The 27,935-nt window shown below is 39.9% G+C and overlaps 1 protein-coding gene and 1 long non-coding RNA gene across 5 annotated transcripts; both read left to right on the top strand.

Moving 5' to 3' along the window:
• Nucleotides 1-1,056: 1,056 nt before the first annotated feature.
• Nucleotides 1,057-9,611, top strand: LOC105358627. Of its 4 annotated transcripts, XM_023956230.1 has the most exons (6): nt 1,057-1,852; nt 1,970-2,016; nt 2,246-2,350; nt 3,043-3,186; nt 3,266-3,354; nt 4,214-4,732. In XM_023956230.1, the coding sequence occupies exons 1-6, from the start codon at nt 1,804-1,806 to the stop codon at nt 4,260-4,262; spliced, it is 483 nt and encodes a 160-aa protein (XP_023811998.1). In that variant the 5' UTR covers nt 1,057-1,803; the 3' UTR covers nt 4,263-4,732. The 4 variants fall into 4 exon arrangements, with proteins under 4 accessions (XP_023811998.1, XP_023811997.1, XP_023811995.1 ...); XM_023956228.1 differs by having other exon boundaries at nt 1,060-2,350; XM_023956229.1 differs by lacking the exons at nt 3,043-3,186; nt 3,266-3,354; nt 4,214-4,732 and adding an exon at nt 8,192-9,611 and having other exon boundaries at nt 1,970-2,350.
• Nucleotides 9,612-22,334: 12,723 nt separating this feature from the next.
• Nucleotides 22,335-26,050, top strand: LOC110013718. Its single transcript, XR_002288864.2, has 3 exons — nt 22,335-22,565; nt 22,704-22,756; nt 25,594-26,050. It is a non-coding gene; the product is annotated as an uncharacterized LOC110013718 (long non-coding RNA).
• Nucleotides 26,051-27,935: the final 1,885 nt, after the last annotated feature.

The following is a 27,935-nucleotide window of genomic DNA, read 5'->3' as shown; positions in this document are numbered from 1 at the left end:
AGCCACCACCAGTGTGTGAATGTGTGAGTAAATGTGTGTGTGACTGGGTGAATGGGTCTGTGACTGTAAAGCGCTTTGTCCTTAGGAAGAAAGGCGCTGTATAAGTATACAACATTTACCATTTAACAGGTCAGTTAGTTGTAACCAATTTCCATGTGTACTAAAATCCATATCTTTGTCATTTAAGTTCAGTCATATGATTAAGGTTGATACAAAATGACCTTCTGTGCTGTTTAGTCCTGTTCTTCAGATGATGTGAGGCAAACCTGCATCTCAACAGGACACATTTCAATGATTTACATTTTTGGTGTTAAACAGAACAAAAATAAAAACAATTGTCAATATTTTTAAACTTTTTTGTATTAAATGTATTAACTGAAAGGAGTTAAAGTATTCAGTCTTGACTAAAGGTGTAAAACTCCAGGCCTTGAAGACCAGTGTCCTTACTGTCCAATTAAGCTGCCATTGTCACTATTTTTGCCAAAACACACCTGATCCAGGTAATCTGCACCGGATGAGACAGAGTTTCTGAAAAACCAGGAGGGAGTAAGCCAGCGTTCGTTTCCCATCATCCCTTTGTCTACTCACTCTTCCACTAGCGTACGGCCCCTCACAACCCCAGCTTAACATTACCGGTGTCACAAAAAGGAAGAGCAATATCAGACCTATCCAGCTGTAGAGTTTGGAGCCAGATGTCAGCTCAGAAAAACAAAGAATCTACTCGTCTACAAGTGGATGCATCAGAATGGAGCACAGCAGGATGCTTGTACAGTATTTATTTTTCTCCTGATTCACCACGATTTGAATAAATACTCAGAAACACAATTTTAAGCTTAATTGAATTTATAAATGTCATTCATCATGAATCCTACAAGAACATGTTGAAAACACTATTTTCACTATTTTCACGCTCTTCAAGGACAAAAACATGCCAAATATCTGCCGACACCTACTCAAATCCAGAGACAAAAGCAACCATAGTTTTAACACTGGAGAAGCCAAGAACTACTTTCCTCTGGGCTTTTAAAGGTAATTTCACTTGTTTTCTTTTTTTCTTTTTCTTTTTTTGGTCACAGCAAGTAATGACAGCAGTCAAAAAAAAAAACAAGACGACAAAACTAACAGACGGAAAATACATGGGGTCAAATTTGAGCCTGTGGGGTCTCCAGGTTGAGGGTTAAAATATAATGGTAATATGCTGAGATGAAACGGCAAACAATTTAGCTCTGGTTAAAATTGCATTGCATTAAAAAGCATGTAGAAAAGAGAAACAGCAGCTTGAAGTTCTTGTCATCACCACTCATCCAAGAGGCTTTATCTGTCTGAGTGGTGCTGGGTTCAAGTCACATGTGTAGATGGGTCCACCACATTTGTGCTTTTGGATGGTTCATTAAGAGGAACAAAGAGGGAAAGAAGAGTGTGGTAAATTCTCTCTTTCCACAACAGCATTTTCCAACTCTGAGGACTAAATATCTGGTCTGAATTTGATACCGGACAAGACTTATGATGGTGAAACTAAAACATAACTTAAAAATGTATCTGTGCCAAAATAATAAACACGTCTGAGGCTCTCGAACATTTAGTCTGAACTTTAAAACTTCTGTGTATAACTTTTGACCCAAACCTTTACACTGCTATTTTTGAATTCAAACATGCTTAGAAACCACAGAAAAAAAAAGTTCCACTCAACAGACCAATCAAAAGCTGCGTCCCCTTCAGTGGAAAATCTGCGTATCTCACAACATCTTCAGTTAAAACTGTGAGCGTATCTGTAATGAGAAACATTTGTACTTTTTAACGTTCATGACCACATCACTCATGGATCCTCTGCTCATCATGCCTTTTCTCTGGGGTAACTTGTTCTTTTACTATCAGTCAAAGTTGATTTGGATTGCTTCAAATGACTTTACTGAATCTCAATTTAAAGTTGTTAAAAAAAATGATTCCTCAAATGACATTTGTCTTTCAGGAGCAGTTTCCTGCAGTTTTAACTGGACTTCTGCATCAGTGTCTGAGGTGACAGTCAGACATGGAGACAACATCACTCTCTATTGTGACTGTAAAATGGGAGATGGAGGAATGACTGTGTGGTTCAGAAACTGTTTCAATGAGAGCCATCCTGTTCTTGTTTTAGATAGAGAGTACTTCTTTCATCATTTGGACAAAACTCAGTTTATTTGGACAAAGAACGTTTCCTCTGATTCCTACGATCTGACGATCATCAATGTCACCTTTTCTGATGAAGGTTTCTACTACTGTGGAACTGAAAGAAAGAAGGTGGAAGACAAGGAAAAAATTGATCAAAAGACGTGGTTTAATTACAGCAACATCATCAGAAAAATCTCCATCAGTAAGTATTTTACCCAAATGACTTCTGATGAAACTTTTAATGTGTTTTTTTGCAAATTGATTTTAGCAGGCAAAAAAATAATAAGAAATTGCTCAATTTCCATCGTCAATATTGATTTTCTACTGTAAATATTAAAGCAAAGCAGTTTCTGTCATCACATATTTTCCACCAGTTTAAATCTGGAATATTCAACATTCAACAATATTCAACGTATTAAACATATGTGTATTTTTTAAATTTCTGAATGTTTATTGAATGTTTTTATTTTGTGATAGAAAAAAAAATATTAACTCAATTGGCTCAGGGTTAGAGCTTAGGGAAAAAATAGGAGTTCTGTATAATATTTGTGTTCTTTAATTGTTTGATTGAATGTCAAATTCTACATTAGCATTTTAAAATCATGAAGTAAAAACTTTAAACTACTTTGACAGATGTTTATATGAACATAAAAGGAAAGATCATACTGATCTTAAGGTAAATAATGATTGTTTTTAATTGGAGAATTTATTTTAAAGCACTCATCTTCACAATTTGTTTTTTTCCTAATTTTTATGATCACTGATTAGATTTTGTGTTAAACTATATCAGTAAACATAAAAAAAGATAAATCTCAAAAATGGAAGCATTTACTTTTTAAATAGTGTCTTAGCTGGAAAATAAATGCAACAGCTTTATTTATTTTTTTAATGCAGCCTCCAACAGGCCTCATAACTGTACCAGTGACAGTCAGCAGAACGATGGTGTGTGCTGGAAGCTGCTCTTCTCTGTGTGTCCGATCGTTTCTGTTCTCTCTGCTCTCCTCTCTGTTCTGGTTTACAGGATTTGTCAGAAATCAGGTATCTCAGTACTTTCCTTAGATTACTACATTCATACCTGATGCTGCATCTAAGCATACATCACATGTTTTTTTTAAAGGTTTTCTTCAAGCTTCTGCGGCAAACTCTTCTCAAAATTCTGAAAAGATACAGAACTCAAGAGATCGGACGAGACCGACTCTGCAACAGGTAAACAGCACCAACAGCCTGTCAGAGTTTTAGAGTAATGTATAAAATCAGGAACTATTTCCAAATGAAATATTCAACATTTAAAAAGCCAGTTGCTTTCTTATTATTATTTAAGTAATTAGTATAACTGCTGTTAAAAAATTGTATTTTAAAGTAGAATTTATTTTAACTATTTACATGTTCTTTTAACATGTCCCCAGAGTAGTCTTCATGGACTTTCATGTTTCTATAAATTGCTTTCCCTCTTAACATAAAACTCCTTGAAAAGAGTCTCTCAGACAGACACAATTTTTTCATATACTGAAAAGATTTGCCAATCTTCGCACAAAAACTGATTAAAATTCATGTTGGCCGCACGTAATTCGTCCGGCCAAGCTTGTTGCATTGTTGGCATGTATTTAAAGAACTTCCAAGCCTAAATGTAGTTATTGGTCATATGTTTTAATAATAATAATTCTTCCTCCGGGTCCATGCGGCTAAGAAAACAGTTCAGCACTGGCCGTACGTAATTAGAAAATGATATAAAAATTACGAAAAGGAAATGAGCTAGAAAGCCTCACAGAAGGGTCACACTACAGTGTTCTCTTAGGCAGAAAATGTAATTTAGCCAACCACAACCAAGACATGGTACACTCGGTTTTTAGAAAATACTGGGGGCTGCATTTTATTGATTTTATGACAGGAATGTGCAGACTGGTAAAAATCTCAACCCGGGCCAGACTTTGGACTTCTGAGCCTTATTTGGTTCTATATTTTTCACTCAGTCAGGAGATGTTTGTTTGTTGCCCTCTTGCATTTCTGCAGTTTTGCTATTTTAAACGCTAAAAGATCATCAACAAACGTAAATATTTCATTCCAGGATGAAGATGTGTGCTATGCTGCCCTGGAAATACGACATTCATCACTGAAACCAAAGAGGAAGAGAACAACTCAGGCTTCTGACTTCAGCACATATTCTGCTGTCAGAACATCAAAGCTGTAGAACATTTTCCACATTTGAGTCCAAGATTGTTTTTAGAAAACTAACAAAGCTCTTTGTCACAGATATACCTTTTGGCAGATATTTTTGTTAATGTTATCTTTGGCATCTTTAGATTCAATTTAGGATATTTCCTTGCATGCAGACCAAAATGCCATTCAACACTTCAGTTCTTCTGCAGAAAACTAGAGCTTTTTGGTACAAACTTCAGCTGCTAATCCAAGCAATGGAGCAGAACATTTACAGGGGCAACGTGTGTCATTTAACTCCTGCTTCAAATTCTTTCAGTTTCTATTTGCTGTTTAATCCTTGTGCTATCTTAGATGACCCCACCCTTACATTGACGTGTTCTCCCCACCATGACAAAGGTGGATAAAGGTGGAAAGATTTCATGTAATCCATGGACACCAGTGAAGATCACAAATCATTGAAGAAAAAATGTTCAGAGCACTGTCTAGTGGGTCTAGATGACCCAACTCCCAATGTTAAAGTGCCTAGGATAGCACAAGGGTTAAGCGGTTTCCCTGTAAAGAAAATGGTTTTGACTAACAAATTCAATAAGGTAGCAAATAAAGATTTTTGTGCATTTTAGGCAAATGCGTAGCTGTGTTTTTTACATCTTTACAATAAACCCAGACTAAATTTGGAAAGATTTGAAAAACTGGATCGTTTCACCTTCAATTCCTTGAAATAACCTCCTTTGAAATTGATCCAAAGATTTTTATTTATCATATTGGAACTTTTATTTTTCCTAGACAGAAACCTCAGAAGGTACTTCAAAAAACATCAAATGAAATCTTCTTCTTTTAATTCTTTGTTTCTCATAAGATGGCTCTGCCTTGTTGTGTGTCTAAGAAAGTCAACAGTTAAGAAACAGGCTCAACCACCCCGAAAGTCTTCAATAAAAGTAACACACAGGAAACCCACAATGGTTTAGCTGCACTCACCTATCCGTGAAGTTTAACACACAGACTGATGAACACCAAAGTCAGGCTACAAAGAAATTCAGTGTTTCTACATAGTGTGCATCTACAAAACAGATAAAATAAATAAATAAATAATGTTGGTGATGTGGCAAAAATGCACAATTTTGCAGCTCTCAGGACATTTTTGACTAAAAAACAAGTGTATATTTAAGTTTTCATTGTTTGATATTTTATATGATCAATGTTTCATTTCATTTCATCAGGTTTTGAACTGACATTTTGTTTATTTGTAGCATTTTTCAGCAGCTTTGAATTTAGTCTATTTCTTTCCAAATGATTCTTAAATGAAAGAAAAAAGTTCCAAAAGAAGAAGGATTCATGCCAAATTTGCATGTGGAAAATGAAAAATAAAAAAAGTCCTTTAATAACATTCAAGTATTGTTAACCCTTGTGCTATCTTAGATAACCCCACTCTTACATTAACGTGTTCTTCCTACCATGACAAAGGTGGATAAAGGTGGAAAGATTTCATGTAATCCATGGACAACAGTGAAGATCACAAATCATTGAAGAAAAAAGGTTCAGAGCACTGTCTAGTGGGTCTAGATGTCCCAACTCCCAACGTTAAAGTCCCTACGATAGCACAAAGGTTAAATGGCAGTTTGACCACTTCCTTGAAGTCACCCAAACTTGAAATCAGCCACAGTCTAAGTGTGAGAAATGACAGGAAACCCACAGGGACGAGCAACATGCAACACCTTTTTGTCAACAGTTTAATGCAAAAACAAAAATAAAAAAAGAAGTTGTGCCCAGAAGGAGAAAAATAAAAATGTAGGTGATGGCTCTTATTTATATAGGTGACGTCTTTGCTTTGAATTTAAAATTATCTTCAAGAAAGAAGATTTGAAGTCCAGATGAAAAAAAGACAAAATACCTTTTCTTTGCCAATCCAATGTTTTCTACAAAAGAAAAGGCAAATAAGTTTTTAAAAAAATTACAAATCTTTGTGGTTTACAAAATTAAATATCAACTTTAAAAAAGTATTTAGTTAATGAGATCTAGTGTTTTGACATTTAGTTCATCGGGAGCATTCAGGTGTCTTCAGCTGTCAGATTAGAAAACCAGCTGTTGCATCCAACGGGCTGGGAAGGATTTAAATGCCACTGACAATGGATGAAGTTCACTGATAGTGAATACCAGTAAATCAAAGCTGAGTTTGTTAGAAAACACAGTTTTAAGAAATTCTTTTTTTGGAACGTTTCTATTTTATTTTTGTTTTTAAACATATTTAATTTAAGAGGGTATTAACCTGAAGAACCCACTGGGTCAAATTTAGCCCTGAGTTTATTTTTATATTTTTATCCTTCTATTTTTTCGTTTTTATATTTTCATTTTTATTTATTTTTTTTGCTGCTGTTAACTGCTGCTTATCAAAATGAACACACAAAAACCAGATCTTCTTAATTAACTTTAAAAGCCCTGAAGAAAATTGTGGTTGGGTTCTCCAGGTTAAAATCCATCCATCTTCTTAACCCGTTTTATGCCACGGAACTGCCAGAGCTTAATCTGCAGGTTGGGTGAAGGCGGGTAAACCCTGCTGGACAGGTCACCAGCATGTCGCAAGGCCATGCAATCACACCCACAGTCACACCTAGGGACACAATTTTTGAGTAACCAATCAACCAATGAAGCCTGTTTTTGGACTGTTGGAGGAGGCTGGAGTGCCTAGAGAAAACCCACTTAAGCACATGGAGAACTCCACACAAAGTCCCGCTGGGATTTGAACCAGGGCCTTCTCACTGTGAGGTGAAACCACTGATACACACCAATGAATACCAAATTGATTCATATTATCACAGGCAGTCCAAGTAAATAAAGGTTGAGTCAGAAAGGTCTGAAGCTAAATCCTAAAGATGAAGCACTGTTGTCACTCTGTCTTTAGTCAAATAAATACATTAGGTGGACCTTCAACGAATCTACTTCATGAGAGCAGATATATATTTATTAGTTATCAAAAAATACAATATGCAAATCATTTTTATTTGTGAATGACCACCAAATTAAATCATGTATCTGTGCTTGTGATTGTGTTTTAATGGTAAATAGCTTGCATTCAGGCTCACTGACAACATATGAGGGTTTGAGTTCACAGATTTATCTTTCAAAACAGCTCAGGGCTCCACACACATTTGTTTTAATACTCCACCATCTGACTATGTCAATTTTTGGGGCTAAACGTGTTGGGAGTTTGCGTTTGATTGAACTTCTGCTGTTAAGGCCAATGCACAGACTAACTGTTCAAATCTCAGATAGAAACTGTTTTATCACCTTCAGTTCTGCAGTTCAGCACTTTGATTTTAGACCCAAACACCTTCACTGTTATCGGTGAATTCACACGAACGAAGAAACCACAGAAAAAAAAGGTTCCACTCAGCAGACCAATCAAAACCTGTGTCCCCTTCAGTGGAAAATATGCGCAACTCACAACATCTTCAAGTTAAACTGGTGAACGCATCTGCAGAGGAACATTTGTACTCTTTAACGTTCATGACCCACATCACTGATGGATCCTCTGCACATCATTCTGCCTTTTATCTGGGGAAACTTGTTTTTCTTTTATCTATTTTTTGGAGTTGGTCAGAGTTGTTTTTAAAAACTCCACGGATTTTTAAATGAACCCTTGTGCTATCCTATGACCCCACCCTTACATTGACGTGTTCTCCCTACCATGACAAAGGTGGATAAAGGTGGACAGATTTCATGTAATCCATGGACACCAGTGAGGTTCACAAATCGTTGAAGAAAAAAGGTTCAGCGCACTGTCTAGTGGGTGTAGATGACCCAACTCCCAACGTTAAAGTTTCTAGGATAGCGCAAGGGTTACAATTGTGAATCTTTTTTTTTTTTTTGGTAATTGACATCTGTCTTCCAGGAGCAGTTTCCTGCAGTTTTGACTGGACTTCTGCGTCAGTGTCTGAGGTGACAGTCAGACATGGAGACAACATCACTCTCTATTGTGACTGTAAAATGGAAGATGCAGGACCGCCTGTGTGGTTCAGAAACTGTTCCCACGAGAACCAACCTGTATTTGTTCTAGATGGAGCATACTTTCATAACTTAGGGAAAACTCGGTTTATATGGACAAAGAACGTTTCCTCTGATTCTTATGACCTGACGATCATCAATGTCACCTATTCTGATGAAGGTTTCTACTACTGTGGAACTGAAGGAAAGAAGGTGGTAGAAACTCATGAAGAGATCTGGTATTACAGCAACATCATCAGAAAAATCTCCGTCAGTAAGTATTTTACCTAAATATTTTTTTGTTTTTTTTGTTCCATTATTGGGACTGTTTTATCTGCAAATCTAATCGTAAGGCAAAAATAACAGTTTGGTAAATTTACATAAATATTCATATTATTTTGCTGTAATCATACAATTATATTCTGCTATATTCTGAATCTTGAATATCTTTTTTAATAATCATTTATAACCATGTATTTAAATGTCTTATTTTATGTTTGGATGCAAAACTATGAACCCAGTGGGTTAGGGTTAGGTGTTTGGTGGAAAAACTGGACTTTTGTATGATATTTGTACTTTTAGTGTAGTTCAGCTTTTAATTATAATGTTTATAGCTGAAATCAGTCCAATAAATGCTAATTGAACTTTTTTTACTATAAACTTTCAGTTTCCATAAACTCAGATGAAAATATAACTTAATCTAACTCGCAGTATGCACAGACTCATTCACATGCACAACCATAAACACACCAGCTCTCCCTTAAATGATATCTCACAAAATAAATGTCAGGGTTGAGACGGGACACAAATGCAGGACAGCGAAAAGAGCTTCAAAAGCAAACAAGGTTTAATCACAATTGTACTTGAAATGACTGAAGCGAACTTACAAAACGACCCAGTGACAAGAAACAAACAGACCAGGGTTTAAATACACAAATGGGAATGACAAACAGGTGAGCAGACAGGTGCCGGTGATGACTGGTGAAGTTACCTAGTGAAACAATGAGCCCTGAAAGGAAGTAACAAAATAAAAGCCCAAAACCGGAAGTGAGAAAACACCCACCAAACCCGCCCTGGCTCCGGTTCCTGACAATACCCTTCCCTCAAGGGGCGCCTCTGGGCGCACCACCAGGCTTGTCAGGGTGCCGCTTGTGGAAGTCCTTAAGCATGCCCTTATCCAAGATCCTTGACGTAGGCTCCCAGGACCTCTCCTCAGGTCCGTAACCCTTCCAATCCACCAGGTATTGAAGGCCCCGACCTCGACGTCTGACGTCCATAATGCGCTTGATCGTCCAAGCGGGCAAACCGTCGATGATGCGGGGTGGTGGTGGTTGGGCAGGCGCGGGCTGGAGAGGACTCGTGATGTAAGGCTTGACCTGGGAAACATGAAACACAGGATGCACTCGCATGGTTCGTGGCAGACGTAAGCGGACTGCCACAGGGTTGATGACCTTCTCCACCACAAATGGCCCGATGAACTTGGGCGCGAGTTTCCTTGACTCCGTCCGCAGCTTGATGTTGGAGGTGGACAGGAGAACTGACTGACCCGGCGTGTAGGTGGGTGCCGGTAGCCGGTGCCGATCAGCCAGTCTCTTGTTTGCTGCAGACGAGCGTAGGAGTGCTGCACGAGCCTCCCTCCAGATGCGTCGACAGCGTCGGTAAAGGCACGGCCACCTCCCTCTCCTGCTCAGGGAATAATGGTGGTTGGTAGCCCAGGGAACCCTCAAACGGGAACATACCCGAAGCTGATGACGTCAAGGCATTATGGGCATACTCCACCCAGGGCAGGAGGGTGCTCCATGACGACTGGTGACGGGAGCAGACGCACCGGAGGGCCACCTCAAGGTCCTGGTTAGTCCTCTCCGCCTGCCCGTTAGTCTGGGGATGGAAGCCTGAGGAGAGACTGGCCGAGGGACCAAAGGCCGCACAGAAAGCCTTCCAAACCTGTGACACAAACTGTGGCCCACGGTCAGAAACAATGTCCACTGGTATTCCATGTAGTCTGAACACATGTACGATAATGAGCCTGGCTGTTTCAGAGGCAGACGGCAGTTTCCTCAGAGGCACGAAGTGGGCTGCCTTAGAGAAACGATCCACCACAGTCATAACCACCGTCTTGCCAGCGGACGGAGGCAGTCCCGTGACGAAATCCAACGCTACATGTGACCAAGGACGACTCGGGACAGGTAAGGGATGTAACAACCCAGGTGGTGGTTGAGTGCTGACCTTATTTTGGGCGCAGATCATACAGGCCGAAACAAATTCCTTGGCATCCCTAGCCAAACCGGGCCACCAGAAACTGCAACGCAAGAAGGCGATAGTCCTGTGCACTCCGGGATGACAGGTGAACCGTGTAGCATGGGCCCACTGGAGGGCCTGGCTCCTCATGGCCCTTGGGACATAAAGTCTGTTAGGAGGACCCCCCCCAGGGTCTGGCTCGTGGTTCTGGGCGTCCTTAATGTCCTTCTCTAACCGCCAGGAGAGAGCACCCAGAACACAAGCGGTGGGTATTATCGTCTGAGGGGTCTGAACCTCAACTAAGGGCTCCGACTGTCGGGAAAGGGCATCAGGTTTCACGTTCTTGGAGCCAGGGCGATAGGACACCACAAAATCAAAACGAGCAAAGAAAAGTGACCACCGTGCCTGTCTTGGGTTCAGCCGTTTTGCGGTCCGGATATAAGACAAGTTTTTATGATCCGTCCAGACCACAAAAGGCTGACCCGCCCCCTCTAACCAATGCCTCCACTCCTCCAGCGCCAGTTTAATGGCCAAAAGTTCTTTATCCCCGACGTCATACCCCATCTCCGCAGGAGTAAGCCTGCGGGAAAAAAAAGCACAGGGGTGCAGTTTGTTGTCCTCTTTATGTAGCTGGGACAATACCGCACCAACCCCCACGTCTGAGGCGTCGACCTCCACAATAAATTGGATGGAGGGATCCGGCTGAACGAGCACCGGCGCCGTAGTGAACAGGTGTTTAAGTTTACAAAAAGCGGCCTCAGCGGCTTCAGTCCAGCGAAACGGGGATGAGGTAGAGGTCAAGCCAGTAAGTGGAGCCGCAACCGAACTATAATGACGGATGAAGCGACGTAAGTAATTGGCGAACCCCAGGAACCTCTGTAACTGCTTACGGAACTCTGGAGTAGGCCAGTTGACCACAGCACTAATCTTGGCGGGTTCCGGACGAACCTCCCCCTCAGCAATCACAAAGCCCAAAAATGACACGCTGGGGGAGTGGAACTCACATTTTTCAGCCTTGACAAACAACTTGTTCTCCAGGAGCCGCTGGAGGACCAGGCGAACATGCCGCCTATGTTCGTTGAGGCTCCTGGAGAAAACAAGAATGTCATCAAGGTAAACAAACACAAAATGATGTATGTAATCTCGGAGCACGTCATTTATGAGTCTCTGGAATACCGCCGGAGCATTAGAAAGTCCAAAAGGCATTACTAGGTATTCATAATGTCCCAGGGGAGTGGTGAAAGCGGTCTTCCACTCATCGCCTTTCCTTATGCGCACCAAATGGTATGCATTTCGCAGGTCCAACTTGGTGAACACCCGCGCCATCTGCAGAGACTCGAATGCGGAGTTCATAAGAGGCAGGGGATACCTGTCTTTAATCGTTATGGCGTTCAGCCCCCGAAAATCAATACAAGGACGCAGCGTCCCGTCCTTCTTGCCCACGAAAAAGAAACCTGCTCCAACAGGCGATGAGGAGGGTCTTATGAGGCCCTCCCGGAGAGAGTCAGTGATGTACCGGTCCATGGCCCCTCTCTCAGGTTTAGACAGACTGTAGAGATGACTCCTGGGAAGGGCGGCTCCAGGCAACAGTTCAATAGCGCAGTCGTAAGGCCTGTGTGGGGGTAAGGAAAGAGCTCGCGACTTAGAAAATACCTCTCTCAGATCGCGGTATTCAGGCGGAACACTGGAGAGGTCAGGTGAGGGCGGCTGCCCTACCGGGTCGGCGGAGTCAGCCCCTGGATACCGAGCTGAACGCAGACAGACTCCATGACAGTCATCACTCCAACTCACAATACGGTTAGTAGGCCAATCTATATGGGGATTGTGGAGAAGGAGCCAAGAAAAACCTAACACTACAGGATTATGGGAGGACTCGAAAAGGTAGAATTCTGTGTGCTCGTGATGATTTCCAGACAAAATGAGGTGAACGGGCTCAGTAATTTGGTTAACAGTAGCAACTGACTCACCATTAAGGGAAATGACCTTTAATGGATGGGAAAGGGACCTGGTCCTGAGACCGATCTGTCTGGCCAGCTCTGCATCCATAAGATTCCGTTCGGACCCAGAATCTAATAACGCCTGAATGGAAAACCCCTTACCCTCAGAAAAAATTTGACCCTTCAAAATACAGGAAGTGGATGTAACACTAGTGGGCGCTTGACCCCCGCTCGTCAATGTGCCCACTCTTAAGGACGAGCAGAGGCTTTTGGGCAATCCTTACAGAAATGACCCCGCCGACCACAGTAAAGACACTCACCCGCCGCCATCCGCCGTCTGCGTTCAGTGGGAGATAACCGACCACGCCCTAGCTGCATGGGCTCCTCCGATGGTGCTGCCGGAACGGCTGTGGAGGTGACAGAAGATGAGTGAGTGGTAATACGACCATGGTCAACTGGGGACACCCTGTACGAGGTACCCGCCTCGTGGCGACCTCGCCGACGGTCCTGCAGCCGATTGTCAATACGAATGGCCAAAGCAATGAGCAGCTCCAGAGAAGAGGGCAACTCCAAAGGAGCCAAATGGTCCTTTAACTCCTCCGATAATCCCTCCAAAAATGCGTCTGTGAGCGCTGCAGGGTTCCACCCGCTCTCAGCAGCGAGAGTCCGGAACTCGATGGCATACTCTGCCACCCGGCGGTCCCCCTGAGTCAGCCGCATCAGCGCGCGCGCCGCCTCCCTGCCGGGTTTCGTATGTTGAAAAACCAGGGAAAATGCCTCTAGAAAGGCAGGGAGTGATGAGCAGGTCTCTCCCCCACGTTGCCACTCCGCAGTGGCCCACGCTCCGGCTCTGTCGGAGAGGTGAGAGATGATGAACGCCACTTTGGAGCGGTCCGTGGGAAAGTTAGCAGCCTGTAACTCGAAGTGAAGTTCACACTGGGTGACGAACGCTCGACAGTCCCCGGAGTCGCCAGAAAATCTCTCAGGACGTGCCAGTCGAATCCCCGAACTGGAAGACGTCTGGACCGGAACCACCGGGGTGGGCACAGGAGGGGATGGATGAGATGGAAGCAGCTGCTGGATCTGTCTAGCCAAGGCATCAAGGCGGTTGCCGATTAAGCTCAGCTGCTGCTCCTGGCGCCCCGACATCTCCAACATCCCTCGTCGAAGGCAGTTCAGCTGCTCCTCCTGCTGACTGATGATCCAATCCCGGTCACTGCTCTGGGCTCGTGCACTCTCCGCGTCTGCTGTGTCCATGGTCACTGGGTCGTAATGTCAGGGTTGAGACGGGACACAAATGCAGGACAGCGAAAAGAGCTTCAAAAGCAAACAAGGTTTAATCACAATTGTACTTGAAATGACTGAAGCGAACTTACAAAACGACCCAGTGACAAGAAACAAACAGACCAGGGTTTAAATACACAAATGGGAATGACAAACAGGTGAGCAGACAGGTGCCGGTGATGACTGGTGAAGTTACCTAGTGAAACAATGAGCCCTGAAAGGAAGTAACAAAATAAAAGCCCAAAACCGGAAGTGAGAAAACACCCACCAAACCCGCCCTGGCTCCGGCTCCTGACAATAAACAGGATTCAAATTTTAAAGCACTAAAAAATCATAAAAATACAAATTAAAATAAAAGACATAACTGTGATGGAATAATAACAATAATAGCAATAATAATGTACTGTAAAAATTTAAAAGAAAGTAATATACAAAAAAATATAGAAAGAAGATAACATTAGGAACACCAAATGGCCAAAAAATCAAAATCGATCGTTTTTCAAATAAAATAATTAAGAGAGCTTTGAGATGGAGCATAAGTTGCTGGGTGCCTTAGAAAGGTTTTTTTTTTGCAGACTGCTTTTTATATCTATGAACAGAGAAACCCACTGGTTGAGATGCTGTAAATTATTCATAGGGAACTTAGTACTGTATTAAGTAAAAAGGGAGGTTAGAGCAAATGAATTTAAAAACATATTTTAAAAGTGAACCTATCTTCTATTTGATGGTGAGAGTAAACCAAGGTGTTTATAGAATGGGCAGCGGAGAACAAAACTACATCAATCATTGTCAATTATATCCAGAGAATTTAAACAAGCTGAAGTAGCATGAAATTGAATTTAAATGGCATAATCAAAAATTAGGAGTAATAATTGAGAAACTGATATTGTCCTTACATGAAAGTTAAAGCAAATTACTGATTTACAAAATGTTTTTAGACATTGATTTGACTTGTATAGATTAAATGAATGTAAGTTTAAACAGATAAATTTGGTTCTGACCAGACACTAAGATATTTAAAATACTTTCTAGAGGAAAGGAATCCAAAAAATGTAAATTAATTTACACCTTCTGTGTTCATGTCTGAAAGAGCATAGAGTATGATTTACTATTATTCAGAAGGAGCTTCTAAGATATCAGGCAGCATCGTATGGAATCCAAATCTTGCCGCAAAGACTCATTGATGTCTAAGGTGCTTGATTTGGAACAGTAAATAATTACAGTATATCCTCATCATAAAGACGGATGTTACATTTTGTACAGAAAATTGACAGGTTGTGTTGATGAAAAACGGTAAACGGTAGTGGCCCAAGAGAAGAACCTTTAGGAATACTTTTATTTATATATTTTCAATATTGACTTACTAGCTTCCCCTAAATGACACACAATGGTGGCATGGATGTCAATACAAATCAACCCTTGTGCCATCCTAGGCACTTTACCATTGGGAGTTGGGTCATCTAGACCCACTAGACAGTGCTCTGAACCTTTTTTCTTCAATGATTTGTGATCTTCACTGGTGTCCATGGATTACATGAAATCTTTCCACCTTTATCCACCTTTGTCATGGTAGGAATAACACATCAATGCAAGGGTGGGATCATCTAAGATAGCACAAGGGTTGCACTAATTTATAGGCTTTGTTTAGGTCCAAATAAATGGCACCTGTGCACATATTATTGTTACTTTTAGAAAAAAATATTTTTTGTAAATTTCATAAGGGCACTGGTAGAAAAAGGCTTTCTAATTCCCGATTAAAATCCATGAATTATTAGCATTATCTTTTAATTTTTGAACTTTTTTTTAATCAAATATTGGATTTTTAGAATACTATAAGTTTTATAAAATGTATTTAAAATCAAACAACTGCATTTTTTTTTTTTTTTTTTTTACTCACTTCACCTGAATTGAGTAAAAACAACATTTCAAATATATCTCTGTGCACATCTATCTATACAGGTTTATTTTTTATAAGCAACTGCATTATTTCCTGCAGGACCCATTGAACTCCATCATTGCATCAAGATGGAACAGTGGGATCCTGATGTTTGGTGGAAGCTGCCTCTCTATCTGTGTCCAGCTGTTTCTGTTCTCCTGGTTTCCTCCGTTTACAAACTTTGTAAACATACAGGTCAGTACCAACGAATGTTCACAGATCCTTATTTCAATTGAAGTGTTTTTCAAAGCTAAATCTTCCACCAAACAAAAAATTCAGATTTTCTTTTTTTTTTTTTACCTTTAACAAAATGTTTTGTTTACACTTCGCAGTAAAATCTAAAAATACCAAAAGGAATCCTCCATCAAGACAAATGCATCACCAGGTAATGAACCCAAGCAAATGTAGGTTTTTTTTGTTTTACTATTCTATCTTGATACTAGAACATGAAAGTTGATATTTTACATCTTGATATCTTTTTGCACAGATGCAAAAACTCGCAGAAGCGAGAAAAAGCGTTGATAGTGACGGTATTAATTCTGCATGAGCTAGAATTTCATATGATAAAATCTAAATTGGTTCACTTCCACATCATACATTTAACTGAGTTACCTAAAACAATTTACTTTGTAATTTGTATAAATTGTGGTTATTTTAGGGTTTTTCCAATCAGGATCTTTTGGCACCAATTCGATTACAGGTCATTTGATTTTAATTTTAATTCCCCCGGAGCTTGCACTTTGCAGCTGTCAACAGCAGACAGATGTCAAGAAACAGAAATCTGATCTTATTTTTCTTTTAAATACTTTTGCAGGTCGTTGTTTGCATTAAGGCACAAATTCATAGCCATATGCTGTCAGTTTTAAAAATGTATAAGAGATTTTTAGCCCCAGAGACAAAATCTGGAAATATCTTGCTAAATTTACAGAGCTGTTTTGTTCCGTCTGCTTAAACTGCTGTCGTATTCTTCTGCGCTTTGTGGCAATAAAATGCTGTGATCCATTCAGGATATGCAGACTTCTACTTTGACATTCATTTTAAATACTGAGCTTGAAATATACAGTGCTGATCATAATAAGAATAAAATAAAAATCTGATTTAGATCAAATCTGAAACTACGTGATCGGGCCCGATTACTGATCACAAGATCAATTTGGAACATACATCCTTAGTTATTATCATATATAAACATACACTCACCGGCTACTTTATTAGGTACACCTTGTGTGTATCAGAATTCAATTCAATTCAATTTTATTTGTATAGCCCAAATTCACAACAACAGTCGTCTCAATGGGCTTTCATATAGGTAATAGAAAAAGTTAAACATAAAATCAAAAGGATCATGAATACATAGAATTCAATAGGAAAATACTAAATTGAACTAACAAACTGACTAAGCCAAACTGGACATCCCTGCCTTTAGACCCCCTTTGCGGTAAGGAAAAACTCCTAAAAAAACGGATTCTGGAAGAAACGAAGAAACCTCAGGGGTGCCCACATGAAGGAGGGATCCTCCCCCAGGACGGACAGGCGATTTAACAGATCTCTTAGAGAAGAATTAACTTATCTAACTCTACAACTACACATTTAAAGTCCAGCAGACAAGCTTCATCCAGCCGAAGTTGGGGGGGTGGCCGAGGGCGCGGTGTCGAGCCGGAGGCAGGATCCACAGCCAGGTGTAGAAGCAGTAGTAGAGGTAAGCCAGAGACGAGGTACACAGTCAGGTACAGGAGCACGGATGAGCCAACTGGAATCTGGAAGTACTTCCACTCCCCAGGAGGGGAGAGGGAAAGAGAGACAACATGAATCACACTGCACAAAACAGAGACATGGAGAACTAAATGATAAATAATGATCAAAAATAGAGAAGAGAAGGAGGGGAGAAGAAGATGAGAAAAGAGGACAGAACCCCAGTGCACCATAGTTACCCCATCTTCAACTTCTAGCAGAATGGACAGTTGTCTTCAGAAAGACTTTAATCCTTGGTGGCATCGATTTAACAATGTACTGGAAACATTCCTCAATGAGTTTGGTCCATATTGACATGATAGTATCACGCAGTTTCTGCAGATTTTTTGGCTGCACATCCATGATACCATTTCCCATTCCACCACATCCCAAAGGTGATCTATTGGGTTGAGATCTGGTGACTGTGGAGGCTTTTGAGTCCAGTGAACTCATTGTCATGTTCAAGAAACCAGTCTGAGATTATTCCAACTTTACGACAAGGCACGTTAGCCATCTGAAGATGGTAGACTGTGGTCAAGATGGGATTGACATCGTCAGCAACAAAACTCAGGTAGACTGTGGCGTCGTAACCATGCTCAGTTGGTACCAATGGGCACAGAGTATGCCAAGAAAATTCCCTTCCCCAATGCACCATTACACCACCACCAGCCTGAACCGTTAATACAAGGGAGAAAATTTCTGTTTACGAGCAGCTAGACAGGTGTACCTAATGAGGTGTCCAGTGAGTGCATACATTTAAAAAATATTTCTGAAATACAAGGAAAACTGGGGAAAAAATTCTAACACTGAAGTTTTCAATAAACCCAAATATTGAAGATAAGCTCGGTCAAATTTCTTTCCTTTTCTTTTCTTTTTTTTCTTTTGGGCTGCCTATATTAAAGAAGGCTCTTGTGAAGATCTTAGAATTACATTGATATTAAGTATGTGATTTAGTTTCACAATGAAGATAATAAATGAAACTGTTGCATTTTAGGATGCTGCACTGGAAATCTACCACCCATCTGTGGGACCAAAGAGGAAGAACGCAGCTCATCCTTCAACCTTTAGCACATATTCTGCTGTCCAATACACCCCAAATGTGGATCATCTGCCATAAAGGAAATGTGGAAACTGATTTAGTCAAGTGTAGATCATCAAAATCCTCTTTTGTAAATTTCTTTGTGTTTTTTAAATACACGTTTTGGGCTTCTGCCTTAAAAATTCACACATTAAAATGCCACTACATATATTTTTATAACAACTTCAGGGATCTATGTACAAAATGTGCGGCCATTGAATGCGTGTTTAAAGTTAAACCAGTTGAACTTTGACCAATCAGGGACTCTGATTTGGCAGTCCTTTTTAATTCACAGAAGTGCATAACCAATTTTAAAATTGATCAGGGAGCCCTGGCTGCGTCCTTGGCCCGCGTCTCGGTGTCCAGCGCCCGGTGTCCCCAATGGCTGCCGCCTGGTACGGCGGAGCACACCTATCCTGTGGTCTGGGGGTCCTGACGCCGGGCTCACCTGTGCCTCCCGGTGCCGGGGGGCCCCTCTGCACCTGGCTGGATGGGTCCCATCAGAGGGGTTCTCCTGGCCTGAGGGCCCCCCCCCCCCCCCCCTATAATCCTGGTGGATCTGGTTCCCCTTATGATCACATGGTTCACTTCGGCAGCCTGCATGTATCTCCACCTCTACTTGCACATGCATACTGTTACACTGCTCTCTGTCTGCTTCACCCCTCTTCAGATATGTACCGCTCATCTTCATGTCAGAATTTCACCTTTGATGTAATATTTGTCTTTCCAGCAGATCAGGTATAATTGTTACAGCTTAAAATAATAAATTATTCAAGTCGGCACTTGAATCCCCCACTTTCTGCACCTTCTCCCTTTTATATTCCTTCAACCCCCCCCACACACACACACACAAAACACACCTTAAAAGTTGTGATAAGCCTAATATTAAAGGACTTATATCATGCAAAATCAACTTTTTGAGATCTGAATTGTATTGCAATGTTTATTCCAAACAAAAAACAATCCCAAAGTGGGATTTTGCTCGATTCACGCATCTCTGAGAATTCCTGTAAAAACCTGCACTCTGAGCACCAGCCTCTCTTAATCCTCAAGGAGTGAAAGTCGGTGCCTCAGAGATCGAGTCGTCTTACTTCGAGATAAAAAAATGAACTGTGAAAATAACACATATTTAATCAATACATTGTTTATTAGTGTGCCAAAGGTGAAATCATATACATGGATATAGTTTACTCTGAAAGGCTTAATAAAAGAATGATATAGAGTAAACCCTTTAAAATCTTCCGTTCACAATGAGGCAGTACAGCAGGACTCCATGCATCACATCTCTTTGATGTTTTGCGTGCCCATTCTGTGTGATAACAGCACACTATTACTGTTTAGAGTCAACTTGAACAGCAGCAGTGTTTCTTTAGTCGTGTTTTACATGTTGGGCTCAATCTCTGAACAGAGAAAAGTCTCGATACCAAAGAGCTGTTATTCCAGATTTGTTTCAGGAAATAGAAATAAAAAACGTGTCCTTGATCAGTATTTTAAGCATTATTTACTTCAACCAGACCACTTCCAAGAAGTGAGAGAAAACTTACACTGACCGTAAATAAGGCTCAGCCACAGTATAAATGTGAGAAATACCAGGAAACCCACACTGATAAGCTATGGGCCTCAAAAAGACCTTATTACGCAGACAATGTATTTTCAATGAAAAGATTTCTTATTATTTAAAATAGAACAATAGTTTCAAGTTGAAACATGAAAACATGATCATCAATGTTTTTGTTCCAGAATGTAAATATAGTATAAATAAATGATGGCTAAACTGATCTAAATGAACTTCACTGAAGTAGACAGGAAGTCCACAGACATGCAGCCCCTCACCCAGCGGTAACAGTTTCACATGTGAGCTGATTCAACACACAGATAAGAGCAAAGTCTCTGTGAGTTCTACCTGTTAGGATGAAAGATCAGGTTAACAAGGACGCCACTGAGTACAAAGGAGGGATTTACAAGGTGTACCTATGTTACATTTACATTCTTTATCACAAAAAGGATCCATTGAAAAAAGACATAAAACATGTCAAAGGATTCAATGTAGATAATAATGTGGCTAATTTGTAATGATTTTGGCAAACTGCTAAAAAAGGCTTGAAAGACTTTAAAGAAGTTTTTTCCTTCTTAACCCATATCATGTATCCTCTTAACCAATCAATAGATTATTCAAAGCATTGATTGTTTTTATCATGTGGTGATGATGAGGAGCTTCACTCCTGTGAGTGAGAAGGATCAGGCTTTCAAGTCCGGCTGCAAGGGGATAACAGCTGCTGTTCAGTCAGTTCTGCTGTAGTTTTCCCGGCGTTATATGGAGTGAAGACATTAAAATGCACCTGTTCTCGAGAAACCGTGTCCAGCGTTGTCATTGAGGAAGAACAGTGAAACAGACCACACATGCTCAGTAATGCTGCCATCACTGAGCATGTGTGGTCTGTGTAGCAGCTGGTAGTCTGACTTATTCTCACATATACATCCGCTGGAGGATCTGATTATTTTTGTCTGGTTATATAGTCGTAATTTTCATTCAAAAAATAATAATTTTAACATTGATTGTGTGCAAGACAAGAAAATAAGAAAGAATCGTTTTAAATGATTGATTGACTTGGTTGGCTAACAGTTCAAATCTCTGATTAGGCAGAAACTGATTTATCATCTTCAGTTCTGCAGTTTGCGTTTTGATTTTAGACCCAAATTCCTGGTATTTTTGAATTCAAGCCAACAAAGAAACCTCAGAAAAAAAGGTTCCACTCAGCAGCCCAATCAAAAGCTGCATCCCCTTCAGTGGTACATCTGCATATCTCACAACATCTACAAGTTAAAGGTGTGAACGCATCTGCAAAGAGGAACATTTGTGTTCTTTGAAACGCATGATTACATCAATCATGGATCCTCTGCACATAATTCTGCCTTTACTCTGGGGTAACCTGTTCTTTTACTTTCATTTAAAGTTGTTCTTCTGATTTATTGTTTTGAATTTCAATTTAAAATTGCAAAAGAGAGGCTTTTTTAAATGACATCCGTCTTCCAGGAGCAGTTTCCTGCAGTTTTGACTGGACTTCTGCATCAGTGTCTGAGGTGACAGTCAGACATGGAGACAACATTACTCTCTATTGTGACTGCAAAGTGGGAGATGGAGAACTGCCTGCCTGTTTCAGAAAACCCCCCTGTTTTTATTCTAGATACAGATTACTTCTTTAAAAAATCAGGGAAATCTCAGTTTATATGGACAAAGAATGTTTCCTCTGACTCCTAAGACCTGATGATCATCAATGTCATCTATTCTGATGAAGGTTTCTGCTACTGTGGAACTAAAGAAAAGAAGGTGGAAGACAAAGAAAAAATTGGTATAAAGACGTGGTTTAATTACAGCAACATCATCAGAAAAATCTCCATCAGTGAGTATTTTACCAAAGTGGTTTTTTTTTTATTCTGCTTTATCTGCAAATGTAATTTTTAAACAAAAATAACAATTTGGTAAACTTACATAGATATTCATATTTTCTAGTGCAACTCTCCATGAGATTTTCGTTATGGTCTGAACTTTCGGTTTTCTTATAAATGATCATTTGTGAACATTTTATAAATAGTTTATGCTGGGATGTGAAAATAATAACCCAACGGGCTCAGGGTGTAGGGTTATATTTCATATTTGTGTTTTTATTGTAGTTCAATTGAATACCCTACTTAAATTCTATATATCTGACATCATCCCAAAACTATCTAGAAGTAAAATGTTTGAACTCCTTTGTGTCCTTTGAAACTTTCATAACCATTGGGAGGATTCAGTTATGCAGAAATGAACAGTTAATATAAAACTTAGATGAAAATGTAACTAAACATAAAACTCAACGCTTTTATGATATCTTTGAACTATTAACATAATCTCTTGACTAAAAATCTAATTAAAATCAACCATTTACTTTATTTCCTGCAGGATCCAGTGAACTCCATCATTGCAACATCAGTGAAGAACGGCAGGATCCAGATGTTTGGTGGAAGCTGCCCCTCTATCTGTGTCCAGCTGTTTCTGTCCTTTTTGTTTTCTCCGTTTACAAACTTTGTAAACACAAAGGTCAGCACTAACAGATGTTCACACGTACTTATTTCATTTTGAGTGTTTTTCAAAGCTAAATTTCCCACCAAAAAAAATCCAATATAATAATATTAAAAAAGATTATCTTTATTAATATTTGTTTTTTATTTTCTTCAGTACAATCTCAAAATACTCAACAGAATCATCCATCAAGACAAATGCAGCATCAGGTAATAAACGCAAGCAAATGTAGTGTTTTTTAAGCCTCTATATCTTAAGGCCAAAAGCATGGAAGATGACATTTTAGACAGACAAAGAGAAAAGTTTAAGGGAGGCGTTAAAAAAGGTGGTTTTGTTTTCTAACTTCAAGCTAAAAAATTTTGAACAACAATAAAGCACAGATTAAAAACAAAAAACAACAAAGATTTTATAGTTACGTTATTTATTAAAATCTGAATTAGTTCTCTTTTTCTTAGTCTTCTTTTACCAAGTTACCAAGTTAGAAGTAACTTGGGGGGTATTATTTGATTAATATATATACATTTGATCAAATGTTTTTTTAAAGTGTAAAAAAAATTAAGGCAAGGATCATATTTCTGTGTTGCATTAAGATTAAAGACTGACTCTGATAAAAAATTACAGTGACTAGGACCATACCAAGGAACTATGCAAACAAAGAAAGGAACTTGCAAACAAAAAGATTTGAAGTTGCAAATAAAAGAAATGTCGCAGATAAACAGAAATGCTGCTGCCAATAAAAAAAAGCCCCAACGGAAGTGAATTATCAGGGATGGTTTTTGCCCCTGAATGGCTGAAGGAGAAAAAAAAAACAGGAGTACAAATTGGAAAACAAGCAAGAAAGTACATAAAGATGTCAGTAATCCATGTCACTACGTGTACTCTTTAATGTGTTATTTGATTCTAGGCCATCTATCCCCAGCTTTTAAGGCAAACTGGAGGATGCTGGTTTATTGTCAAGTTTGGCTTACAGTTTGCACTCAGTGTACAGAAAGACCACTGAGAAGACAAGAATTGAGTTTTGTAGCTTCACTCCAACATGCAGTAAAAACACAGTTCTGTTCCACCGCACACTCTGATCCGGAACAGTCTCTACCCCAAACACAACTAACAACAGGTACTGTAAGCCTGGAACCAAAATACAGTGATCCCTTGCTATAACGCGGTTTACTTTTCACGGTTTCGCTACTTCACGGATTTGCATCGTACACTGTGTTCTGCATTCTGATTGGCTAAAAAGTCACTCCGCTTCTTCTCTACTTGCGCGTCAATAACGTTGCAGTTTAATATGTACACGTACTTAAAACAGCTTGCCAAATTTACAACACGTGCATGCAAATCATCTTGCAATTTCGAGTTTCTCTATAACCCATAGAAAAAATAGCGACAACAACTGCTTATCACTATGTTCTTCTCCAGAACAAACACACCTGCACCGCGGGCTTCAAAAGAAGAAAACACTGCAGAGCGGAGTCAGGATGCAGCGGCTCAGTCAGAATAGCAGTGAAATACACCTGAGTCCCACTGTACTTTGTATTTTTTTCATAATCATTTTAAATTTTCTCCCATTTAATCCAATACTCGGGTCGCGATGGCGGGGTTAATCTTCGTGATTTGAAGCCTTCTGTTCACATCGATTAGTAAAATTATTATTTGACAGTACAGTACAGAATTATTTGTTGAAAAAAAGTTTCTAAAGTACTTTTATTTGTGAAACAAATGCTTGAGCCTGTAAAATGGTTTGTTCTTTCTTTTCAATGTATAATAGAGTATTTAATTGTATATTAATTGTAAAAAAAATAGAGGTTTCTACTTCACGGATTTTGCCTATCACGGGTTCTTTTTGGAACCAGCGAAAAACAAGGGTTTACTGTACATATATCCTTTTAATCATAAATAATTATGCTAACAATAATCTAAGGTGTGGGTAACAATTGGATGAATGTAAAGTTGTCTTTTCTCATTTGCAGCAGCGTTCATTTTTTTTGTGTTCTTTTCTTTGCAACATCATTTCTTTTTATTTGCAGAAGCCTGAAGATTTTAGCATTATGGATGATATTTAATGTTAAGTAATTTATTAAGCAAGAGTTTTTTCACCCTTGGACATTCCCTAAGCTCAGAAGCTCAGAGTAATTCATTCTTCAGTGAGAAAAGGCTTTGGACTACCAGGTTCTGTGAATTACTGCAACCACATGGAGACATTTCCAGGTTTTTCCAGGTTTTTCCAGGTGTTTCCAGGAGCCGGTCCCAAGTCTGAGTAAACGCATAGAGTTTGAGGGGCATCAGCTGTAGAACTGAAGCCAAATCACATGTATGAAAATGGTCCTTCTCTGCGCCTGGCTGGTTGGGTGGGCAGTCCCCTCTTCCCCCCCTCCCGGGCTGCCTGGGTCCGGATGCTGGGGGGGCTCCTGTCCTGTCTCTCCTCCCCTTCCTGGTCTGGCTGGTCCGGCTGGGTAGGATCGGGTTCCCCTTATGAACACACGGTTCACTTCGGCAGCGTGCATGTATCTCCACCCCCACGTGCACGTGCACACTGACATACTGCTCCCTGTCTGCTTCATCCCTCCTCCTAACCCACAGTGTATTGATGGTCAGATATATTCCGCTCATCCTTGTGTCAGATTTTCACCTTTGATGTAATATTTGTCTTTCCAGCAGATCTGGTATAACTGTTACAGCTTAAAATAATAACGTATCCAAATCAGTACTTGTATCCCCCACTTTTTCACCTTTCTTCCTTTTACTCTCCCCCCCCCCCCCCCCAAACACATACACACACATTCTTTCCCTCTCCCTCCCCACACACACTAAATGTAACAAGTAAATAAAAAAATAATACAACAAAAAGGGTTAATACAAATCTACACTCTGGCTTCTAAAGTATTATAATCTCTTTTTGTGATAGTAAAACCTGTCCAACGCAAAAGGCTTTCAGCTCTAATCTGTTTGCTCAGCTGTTGGACAGAACAAGTTAAAAAAAAAAAATGAAAATGTTTTTTTATCGAATTTTCTCACAATGAAGATAATGAAGGAAACTTTTGCATTCCAGGATGCCGCACTGGAAATCTACCATCCATCTGTTGGACCAAAGAGGAGGAACGCAGCTCATCCTTCAACCTTTAGCACATATTTTGCTGTCCAATACACCTCAAATGTGAATTGTCTGCCATAAAGGAAAGATGGAAACTGATTTAGTCAAGTGGAGATTTTGAAATCATCTCTTTTTTTCTTACGTCAAATATTAATATGAACATGTCAGGTTTCTTTATACATGAGCTGTTTTGAATAATTAGGAAGATTTAAAGACTAGCATGTGAAGGAAACGTTTTGTGAATTTTTTTTGTGTTTTTAAGTGAAATATTTTGCTTTTAAGTTATGGTCACACCGGCTTCAGCAATGAGTTCAAGGGACCACTTTCATTAAAAGGTTAATGTAAAAATGCGTAAATGCACTTCTGAGTTCAAATCTCTTGCATTCAAATGTTAATAAACACATTTTCAAGTTTGTTTTCGGGATCTCCGTTCTAAACGCAACTTGAAAATTAAACTAGAAGAACTTTGAACAATCAGGGAGTCAGATTTGGTTGTGACGGGTTAGAGGTAGAGTTGATCATGGAGGAGAAATGTAAGTTTTATCCCGGCCCAAATTATACGAAACAAAGTCTTTCATGTATTGGAATAGAGCTGTAGAAGAAAAAACCTGGAGCAAAATTTGCACCAATTCGACATTTCCCACAAAGCCTCTTCCAACTGTAGGTGGCGGACATGAGCTAGTATCGGAAAGCTACAGTCCAGTGTGAACACTGTATGTGAAGAGAGCGTTCAAGAGCACACAATCAGCGTGTTTTCTCAAACACGTGTCGAATGCCTGGTGTGTACGTAGCATTAGGGTCAAGTGTTGCAACAATTGCTAAACTTCTGCTCAATTGTCATAATCCTTTCTTCTTTTTTTTATCAATTTCAGTACTTCTGATGTTAATAAGTTGTGATAAGCCAAGTATAAAAATCCTCTGTTCACAATGAGGCAGTTCAGCTGGACTAAGTAAGGGTTAATGGCCGACGAAGTGTGCGGTTACTACTTTTTAACGCACGCCGTGGAAGCCTGAACCGTCCGACGCGAAGCGGAGGACGGTTGCTTCCGCGAAGTGCGTTAAAAAGTAGTAACCGCACACTTCGAAGGCCATTAACCCGCTTATACCATGGTCACTTACAAAAGCAATACATATTAACCAGGTTTTAGTCCTTAATTCTTGTTTTTTTTTTCGATTTGTATCACTTTTCTCATAAACAGCGTACTATATGTTACGTGATGCGGCGCATCGCGCCGCATCACGTAACATATAGTCCGCGTCGCGCAGCACCACCGCTGCAGTTAAGATTCGGCGATATATATATGCTGATCGTCCCGATGGGTTGAATAAAGCATCAATTCAGAGGGAAAGTTAATCGCTTACCGCTTGTTTTTGCCCCGATGATGAAGCAAAAGGTTGTTTTACAGAAGCCGGCGCAGTGATACAAATCATTTAAGCTAGCCGACCGGAACTTCTTTTTTCACCGTGCGGTTATCAGGTTTTAACGCATACCCAGCAGCCAATCAGAATCGAGTATTCAACCGGACCATGGTATAAACCACTTTTAACGTCACCTAAGAGTGAGGAATGGTGTTATTGACTATACAAAAGGGGCAAAGTTAAAAAGCCTTGATACCAGAAATTAGTGGACACCCTAGATTTTTCAAACACACAAAAATGGGATTGTAAAAGTTTTATTTTTTCACTTTATGATATGAAGGATTATAGGAGCAGGAGCAGTGTTTCTTTAGTCATGTTTTGCATGTTGGGCTCAATCTCTGAACAGAAAAAGTCTCGACACCAAAGAGCTGCTTTCAGATTCCTTTTCTTAAATTTGTGGTCGGTAAAGCTGCACAGTTGGGGTAGACATTTTTGTAGGAGACCAGAAGAGGTTTTTGAATATAATTTGGCGCTGTGTCCTCCCTGTGTGTAGAAGTTTCCTGTTGTCATCGTGGTCGGTCAGTGAGGGCTGCTGGTATCTGAGCTTCTGAGGAATTCATTCAGGAAGGGTTTTAAATTATAAGACACCATGCAAATGTAAATAAACCAAGTTTTGCCTTTTGTTTTCAGACAGATGTGCTCTTTTAGTTTCTGACTAACAACGTCTTAATTTGAGGAAACATTGTTATTCCAAATTTTATTCAGGAAATGGAAAAAAAACTTGAACTTGATCAGTATTTTAAGCATTATTTACTTCAACTAGACCCCTTCCTGGAAGTAAGAGATACTCAAACGGACCACAAAATAACGCCTACCCACAGTCACATTAACAGAGAATTAACAGGAGACCCACACTGACAAGCTATGAGCCTCAAAAAGAC

The sequence above is a fragment of the Oryzias latipes genome, chromosome 1 (assembly GCF_002234675.1).
Source record: "Oryzias latipes chromosome 1, ASM223467v1".
Lineage (NCBI taxonomy): Eukaryota > Metazoa > Chordata > Actinopteri > Beloniformes > Adrianichthyidae > Oryzias > Oryzias latipes.
Note: the sequence above shows the minus strand (reverse complement) of the source record. Positions and strands in the feature narration are given on the sequence as shown.

Excerpts from the sequence above, each read along its gene's own strand:
- LOC105358627 (XM_023956227.1), top strand. The coding sequence starts at position 1,804 with ATGACCACATCACTCATGGATCCTCTGCTCATCATGCCTTTTCTCTGG. Across the intron at positions 2,351-8,191 it reads CATCAGAAAAATCTCCATCA|GAGCAGTTTCCTGCAGTTTT; the intron begins GTAAGTATTTTA and ends TCTGTCTTCCAG.